The sequence below is a fragment of the Myotis brandtii genome, unplaced genomic scaffold (assembly GCF_000412655.1).
Source record: "Myotis brandtii unplaced genomic scaffold, ASM41265v1 scaffold454, whole genome shotgun sequence".
In the NCBI taxonomy this organism is placed as follows: domain Eukaryota; kingdom Metazoa; phylum Chordata; class Mammalia; order Chiroptera; family Vespertilionidae; genus Myotis; species Myotis brandtii.
This window is the reverse complement of record NW_005367354.1, coordinates 49,293-57,537: the sequence shown is the minus strand read 5'-3', so window position 1 is coordinate 57,537 and position 8,245 is coordinate 49,293. Positions and strand designations below refer to the sequence as shown.

Genomic DNA, 8,245 nt, shown 5'->3' with positions numbered 1-8,245 from the left:
CCATTGCTCCCCTTACCCCAATAGGGGGCGGGGCTGGCCGGCCAACCTCCTGCAGCCCCTCTCCTTCCCACCCCTGATGGGCCCCCACCACCCTGATCAGCCCGCAGCCCTCCCCCTGACCGGCCCTGCCCCTGATAACCCCCTAACCCCAGATCAGGGGCAGCCCTCCCCCTGGCTGGCCCTGCCCCTGATTGACCCCCCACACACACACCAATTGGGGATGAGGCCCGCTGGCCAATAACTTGTGGCCCCTACCCCCAGCTGGCCTGGCCGTGGTTGAGCCCCGATCCACCATCTCCTCCTCCCCGACAGGCCCGGCCCCAATCCGCCCTGATTGTGACAGGGCCAGCCAGACCCCACCTGTGCACGAATTCATGCACTGGGCCTCTAGTATGTTATAACAGACTAAATTTCTGGGTCTTTTTGTTATTAATTTGATGGTTAAATATTTAAACAGAAAGTTGATATTTCAGAGATCCTAAGCTTTACCATAGTATTATCACTGTCTACAATATGCAGTTTTTCTTATCTAAGTTATTGCTAAAGAATTTATTAATTAGGCCCGACTTACACATTTTTGGTCTGTATTTTGTTTTTAATGTTGGTGTGGGAATCTTTTGCTAATTGTACCTGATGATGAGTAGATGATGGGCTCAAATATTATGAACATAAAATACAAAGTCAGTTCAGCTCAGGTTACGTGCCCTGATAGCAGTTAATTATGAAATAAATGCTTGGGTTTTATTCTTAAAATATTTTAGAGGAAGGGAATTTTGTCCTGTGTTTCAGTCCATCTTACTTCGTCCTCACTCACAAGAGATTAATATATTACACAGATCTGAAATACTCAGTGAAAGATTGTAAGGACTGTTAAATTCTCAGAGGTTTATTCATATAGTTATTTTTTCACTGGTTTATTCATATAGTTATTTTCTCAGAGCATAGTTTGTAGATCTTCACTTTGCATGAGTTTTTCTAATTTTATTACTCATTTGTGTTTAATTTCAAATTAATTTACTTGGATTCTTTCCCTTTTTTTCAGTGCTGTTTTAATGGTTCAGTGGCTAAAATGTGTGTTAACAGTCCATGCATCATACCTATCCACAGTAAGTCTTTTCAGCTACAGTTGCTGAATAGTTTGACTTTGATAAGGATTATAAACTGATGGCTTAACAAAACCACTCTCTCTCCATCTTCAGCCATAAGCTGCTGCTTTTAAGAGATTTTTGTTTTTCCCCAGGTGCAGTGCCATCATAGCACTGTTGTTGCCTTTTATAAATTGGTCTTTTCCCCCTGGATTTAAAAATGACACGTTTAAAGAGAACTTGGAGGAAGTTATGTATTGACATGTTAGCCTTCAGGTGTTTTTCTATATCCATAACCTGTTCAGCAAAGTTATCTTTACATCGTATGTGTCTTCCCCCTTCCCTCTTAAAAACTTAGCAGATTTCAAAAGTTTTGTATATATACTAACATGTCTGCCCTACCTTGTCCCAGGAGTATAAAAGGTAGCTTGTGATTAAAATGACATAAATTAAGCATTCAACATGTGGCATTTTGCTGGGGCTGTTTTCAGCTCTTGGTTGTCTGTGCACATGGAAGGGAGGGAGCATAATGTCTTACAGCAGCACCAGAAAAAACGTTATAGGTCACAGTGTGAGACGATGTTGCTAGGCTAGGTCGTAAGCAGCCACACCGCTGGACATGTAAACAGATGGTCATGGTGCGTCGGCTAAATACTCAGGCACATCTAAGCATGACTTGTATGTTTGTTATCTATATTATGTCATAATAATATCCGTTTTTGTTTTTTTTTCTTTAGTTGCCTGACCTGGTACCCCAGCTGGGGACACTATACCAGTTAATGGAAAGCAGAGTAAAAACTTTTCAGAAACTTTCCCACCTTCATGGAAAGCTTATCCTTCTTATCACACAAGTGAGTAAATTCAAGTGTTTTTTGCTAAAACTTTGGATGTGCTGGGAATGGAGGGAGGAATAAGGATCATTTACTGGAACATTGAAAACTCCCTATTTCAGTCAGAAAGGGCAAATCAGGATCTAGTCTTGAACTTGGAAATGTTATGTATTTTACAGTGAGTAAACTCAGTTGTGCCTATTTCAGCTTTCACTGAAAGGTTCTCATTTCAGTTGTTAAAACAGTTAGGATGATTGTGGCACTTTGAACCAAAACTACAGGGTATTTAGCCGTAGGCAGTTTGCTCAGTGGATAGAGCATTGGCCTACAGACTGAAGGGTCCCAGGTTCACTTCCGGTCAGGGGCACATGCTTGGGTTTCGGGCTCAGTCCTCATTAGTGGGCATGCAGGAGGCATCCGATCAGTATTTCTCATCATTGATGTTTCCATCTCTCCCCTCCCTTCCTCTCTGAAATCAATAAAAATATATTTTTAAAAAATTACAGGGTATTTAAATAGTTAAAAGATTTTGGCACAGGAATAAATTCTGATCATCTTTTTAAAAGATATTTCAACTTTTACAGAGTAATTCTTTCCTTATTGCATTTGATGAATTTGTTTTTTTGCCCTGTATTTGATCTGTGTCATATTGAGGTAATCCTTTATGGTCATTGAGGGTGAGTTTATTGTTGGAGAAGGTTCTGTTGTGCTACTTGAGATAAACTTAAATACTCTACTTTTATTAATAATAGCATTTTATTATCTTTCAGGTTACAGCTTCAGAAAAAACAAAGGGAATGACTTCTCCTGAACAGAAGGCAAAATTGGTGTATGAAGAAGGTAAAGCTTGGGGGTATGGGGTAGAGTCTACAATTGGAATATTTAGTTATTGACTCAGTTCTGTTATCTTATTTTGTAAAAATATTAATGTGAATGCGGTCATGCTTGACACACCTTCTCTAAGAAAATGGGCATGCCTGTGGCAAAAATATGATTAGGTAAGAAAAGGCACAAATATAATAACAAAAAAAAGACATTAGGTATGGGAAGATATTTAAATTTAAATAGAAGAATACTATTTCCCCTCATAAGCTACCAGGTACATGAATAAGTTTTGGCCCTATAAAATTTAGGCATCTTTATGAGTTAAGATCAGACAAGGATAGTGAAGAAAATAACATTTTAGACCATCCTCAAATATCCTAGGTAGCAAATTGACTGTGGAAGTGCTTAAGTAATAATTTAGCCATTACTTAGTAGGATTTATTTAAATATTATAAGGTGATTTAGCATCAAGAAATCTATTAATGGCCCTGACCGGTTTGGCTCAGTGGATAGAGCGTCGGCCTGTGGACTGAAGGGTCCCTGGTTCGATTCTGGTCAAGGGCATGTACCTTGGTTGTGGGCACATCCCCAGTTAGGGGGTGTGCAGGAGGCAGCTGATCGATGTTTCTCTTTCATCGATGTTTCTAACTCTCTGTCCCTCTCCCTTCCTCTCTGTAAAAAATCAATAAAATATATTTTTTTTAAAAAGAAATCTATTAATGTAGTCAACATATTAATAGGTTAACAGGGAACACTATATATTTTAATAGAAGGAATTCAGTTAAATTGAATGTGTCTCATTACTTGCTAAAGTGAACAACCTAGGAATTTAAGGGGATGTCCTTAATTTACATCAAAGTTCAGAAGCATTTTCAGAAAGACAGGAACAAGATACTAATGTACCTTTTACTGCTGCATGTCCTGCCTAGTACTGGATTGAAAAAATGAATTCTAGAATGTTGAACTTTGCAGTTCTTATCCTTCTCCAATAGAAAATGCAGCAGGATCTGTAATAACACTGTTACTAATGAGATATGTAAATAATCAAGTTTACTGGATACCAAGGCCAGAAAAAAGGAAATCTGGTAGTATTATGTCTCAATAATGTATGTCCCAGTCAGAAAATGTATTAGAAAAATAAGATCTCATTCATAGCAATAAAAAAACCTATGAAGTACCTAAAAGTACATCTAAAAGTGAAGCAAAACCTTTGTAAGTTATAAAGCATAATTGAAGGACATAAAAGCATATCATGCTGTACATACACAGGACTTACTTATAATTCAAAGATTGTACCCTTTGACCTTCACCCATTTCCTCCACCCCTCACCTCTGGCAACCACCAGTGTGTTCTATCTGACTTATTTCACTTAGGTTAGTGCCCTCAAGGCCCATCCATGTTGTCACAAATAGCAGGATTTCTTTAAAAAACTTATTTTATGGGTATTCCATTGTATATATGTGCCATATTTTCTTATTTACTCGTTATGGACACTTGGGTTATTAGCTGTCGTCAATAATGGCTGCAGTGAATATGGGGTGTAGATAGCTCTTGTTCCCTTCAGCATATACTCAAGTGGGATTGGTGAATCATATGGTAGTTCTAGTTTTAATTTCTTGAGGAACCTCCATACTGTTTTTTTTTTTTAATATATATTTTATTGATTTTTTACAGAGAGGAAGGGAGAGAGATAGAGAGTTAGAAACATCGATGAGAGAGAAACATCGATCAGCTGCCTCCTGCACACCTCCTACTGGGGATGTGCCCGCAACCCAGGTACATGCCCTTGACCGGAATCGAACCTGGGACTTTTCAGTCCGCAGGCCGACGCTCTATCCACTGAGCCAAACCGGTTCCGGCCATACTGTTTTCTTAGTGGCTACACCAGTTTACATTTCCATCCATAGTATTATACAAGGCTCCATTTTTTAAAAAACTGAAATTCTTTATTGTTTAAAGTATTACATACGTGGGACCTAACCGGTATTGCTCAGTGGATAGAGCGTCGGCCTGCTGACTCAAGGGTCCCAGGTTCGATTCCGGTCAAGCGCATGTACCGTGGTTTCGGGCACATCCCCAGTAGGGAGTGTGCAGGAGGCAGCTGATTGATGTTTCTCTCTCATCAATGTTTCTAACTCTCTATCCCTCTCCCTTCCTCTCTGTAAAAAATCAATCAATAAAAAAAAGAAATGCTTGAAGAGTGTCATCATCTTATAAAAATAGAAAAACTGAAACATTTATAAAAAAATTTTTTTTATAAAACCACACTGAAACATTTTTCTTTCACACACACACACACACACACACATCCTCAGCTTTGTTTTTTAAGATGGTATTTTGTTAGCATTTTGGTACTTCTTCCTGCTCAATGAAATCTTGATGGAATAATATAATGTGCAATGTGCTTTTATGCAGATAAGAATATTAATGTTACTACTTAGATGGATCATAGTTGAATATAATATTTCTGAAAGTAAATTCAGGAACTGATTCTGTTTAGTTTTCAGGGCTCTGCCCTCTGCTTTGATCACAAAATTAAGGCTGTGTTTTTTCCTCTCTTACAGAATCTTCTGAAGAGGAGTCTGATGATGAAATAGATAAAGATTCTGATGTGAGTAATTTGTTCGCTGGTACATAAATCTGCTTTTATAACCTTGTACCCTGTAAGAACAAGGCCTTCATGAGCGCTTTCCTTGCTTAATATTTTTTGCCAGGATAATTGGGATGAAGATGAGGAAGAGAAAGAAAGTGAAAAAGAGGAGGAGGTTGATGAAGAGGAGGAAGATGAGGATTCGGAAGGAAAAGATGAAGAAAATGGTGAGGACAGAGATGTGACAAGTGAAAAAGAATTAAATGGAGATTCTGACTTAGATCCTGACAATGAAAGTGAAGAGGAATGAAGACAGAAAACAAGCCAGTGGAACTGTATGGACTGGCTCACCTTCCCAGTGCTGAGAGTTCCCTGGGGAGTCTGGCTGAGAGGACGCCAAGGACAGACCGCTGCACATTTCCCAGTTGCTGATGGTGGCTCCCAGGCCCCTAGTCCTGAGCAAGACTTAACTGTGTAAATATGAGTGTTTCATTCAAATGTTAATAAACTTTACACAGTAAATAGACACATTTTCTGCAATGTACTGACATCAGTGTCGAATATATGGTATATTTTTATAATATAATATCCTAGTATGACTTGGTTATACCAAGAATTGGCTTCAGCGAAGATACAGACATTTCCCAGATAGGGTTCAAGACCTGGACTTGTGTGAAGGAGTCAGCTCTTATCTCAGGTTGGTATCTTTCACCAAATCGAGATATGAAGCAGCACAAGGGAAAGGAGTTTTAATTTGATAATTATTAAATATGAATGGATAACAGAGTAAAAATGTGATTAAAAAAATGAAATCACCAGTGTCCCTAGATTGTCTGTTAACTGTGGTAATCTGATTTGTGTCAGATTGGATATTTGGAGGGCTTCTCTAAAACAACCACTTATTTTTTAAGCTGTCATGTGAAATATTTTTTAAAAACAAAAAATTATGATAATTAAAAAAATTCAAGAGTTAGCCATATTAAGGATTTTTCTTGACTGCAAGTTGGCTGTAAAGAATCATTAGTGTATAGATTTAGAAGTGCTCATTACCTGCAACTTTTAAAAAATTCAGTGATAGCTGCTTTTGAAGAGGTTTTCATTTTTATTTAAATTACTAATGGATCAAAGAACAATTGTTTATTTTTTTCTCTTTGGTTTTAGATATTGATGATAACCTTGTTGGAGTTTTTTTCCAAAGAAAATATTTTTATAATTAAGTAATTTAATGTTTTCCTTTCTTTTCATTACCCACTCTTGGCAGTGTTAGGGTATCTGTTTACCTTTAAAATAATAAATCTGACTCAAGATTTTTTATGTATGTATAAATACGTATTTTGGTGTGCCACAAACGCCTTTTCAAATTAGTGATTTTTTTAAAAAACATGCCAGTATTTGTTTAGTGCTCTCTAGGGAACATGCAGATGGAAGCTCACCTCTTAAGGAAGGGCTGGGGAGATGGGTTTAATTTTCCCATCTGTGAATAAGTAAAACAGCCATTATCTTTGAGGGACTTTTTAACCATCCATGGTGAGACAGATTTCTATGTTCAACTAATAGCGCTGGAGCGGGAGAAGTATCTTGGGAAAGTAAGTTTGAGCCAGCTACTGTTATAATGTACAGTTATATTTGTCTATAAATGGAGCCGTTTATGGGAATTTAATACCATTCTCTTTGTAAAGTGAATAAATATTCATCTTTATCCATTGCTTGTCTTGTGATATATGCAGAGAAATGGCCACACATTTGGCCTTGTGGCATAAAAGTTTTTTGTTTTTTTTTTGTGGATTATCAATTTTATTTTTTTTATTATTTTTTTATTCTTTTATATATTTTTTTATTGATTAAGATATTACATATGTGTCCTTATACCCACATTACCCCCTACCCCCCCCTCCCCGCTCATGCCCTCACCCCCCCGTTGTCTGTGTCCATTGGTTAGATCTATATGCTTGCATGTAAGTCCTTTGGTTGATCTTTCCCCCTTAACCCTGCCCTCCCCTACCTTCCCTCCAAGACCCGACAGTCCAATCAGTGCCTCTCCATCTCTGGATCAGTCCTTGCTCATCAGTTTATGATGTTCATTATATTCCACAAATGAGTTAGATCATGTGGTATTTATCCTTCTCTGACTGGCTTATTACACTTAGCATAATGCTCTCTAGTTCCATCCATGGTGTGGCAAATGGTAAGAGTTCCTTTTTCTTCTTCCTCTTCTTAAAGAATACCTTTCAGCATTTCATATAATGCTGGTTTGGTGGTGATGAACTCCTTTAGCTTTTTCTTATCTGTGAAGCTCTTTATCTGACCTTCAATTCTGAATGATAGCTTTGCTGGATAAAGTAATCTTGGTTGTAGGTTCTTGCTATTCATCACTTTGAATATTTCTTGCCACTCCCTTCTGGCCTGCAAAGTTTCTGTTGAGAAATCAGCTGACAGTCGTATGGGTACTCCCTTATAGGTAACTGACTTTTTTTCTCTTGCTGCTTTTAAGATTCTCTCTTTGTCTTTTGCTCTTGGCATTTTAATTATGATGTGTCTTGGTGTGGTCCTCTTTGGATTCCTTTTGTTTGGGGTTCTCTGCGCTTCCTGGACTTGGAAGTCTATTTCTTTCACCAGGTAGGGGAAGTTTTCTGTCATTATTTCTTCAAATAGGTTTTCAATATCTTGCCCTCTCTCTTCTTCTGGTACCCCTATAATTCTGATGTTGGTACGCTTGAAGTTGTCCCAGAGGCTCCTTACACTATCTTCGTATTTTTGGATTCTTTTTTCATTTTGCTTTTCCGGTTGGGTGTTTTTTGCTTCTTCGTATTTCAAATCTTTGACCTGATTCTTGCGATCATCTGGTCTGCTGTTGGGAGTCTGTATAATATTCTTTATTTCAGTCAGTGTATGCTTAATTTATAGTTGGTCCTTT

At 37.9% G+C, this 8,245-nt stretch overlaps 1 protein-coding gene across 1 annotated transcript in view; it reads left to right on the top strand.

Moving 5' to 3' along the window:
* Nucleotides 1-7,034, top strand: part of WDR43 (WD repeat domain 43) — a 37,904-nt gene extending 30,870 nt beyond the window's left edge. The window contains exons 14-18 of the mRNA XM_014546626.1: nucleotides 1,043-1,106; nucleotides 1,823-1,936; nucleotides 2,686-2,755; nucleotides 5,306-5,352; nucleotides 5,456-7,034. Coding sequence (XP_014402112.1) covers nucleotides 1,043-1,106; nucleotides 1,823-1,936; nucleotides 2,686-2,755; nucleotides 5,306-5,352; nucleotides 5,456-5,641 — 481 coding nt within the window. The 3' untranslated portion in view covers nucleotides 5,642-7,034. The remainder of the gene's footprint in view (nucleotides 1-1,042; nucleotides 1,107-1,822; nucleotides 1,937-2,685; nucleotides 2,756-5,305; nucleotides 5,353-5,455) is intronic.
* The last annotated feature ends 1,211 nt before the right edge of the window (nucleotides 7,035-8,245 follow it).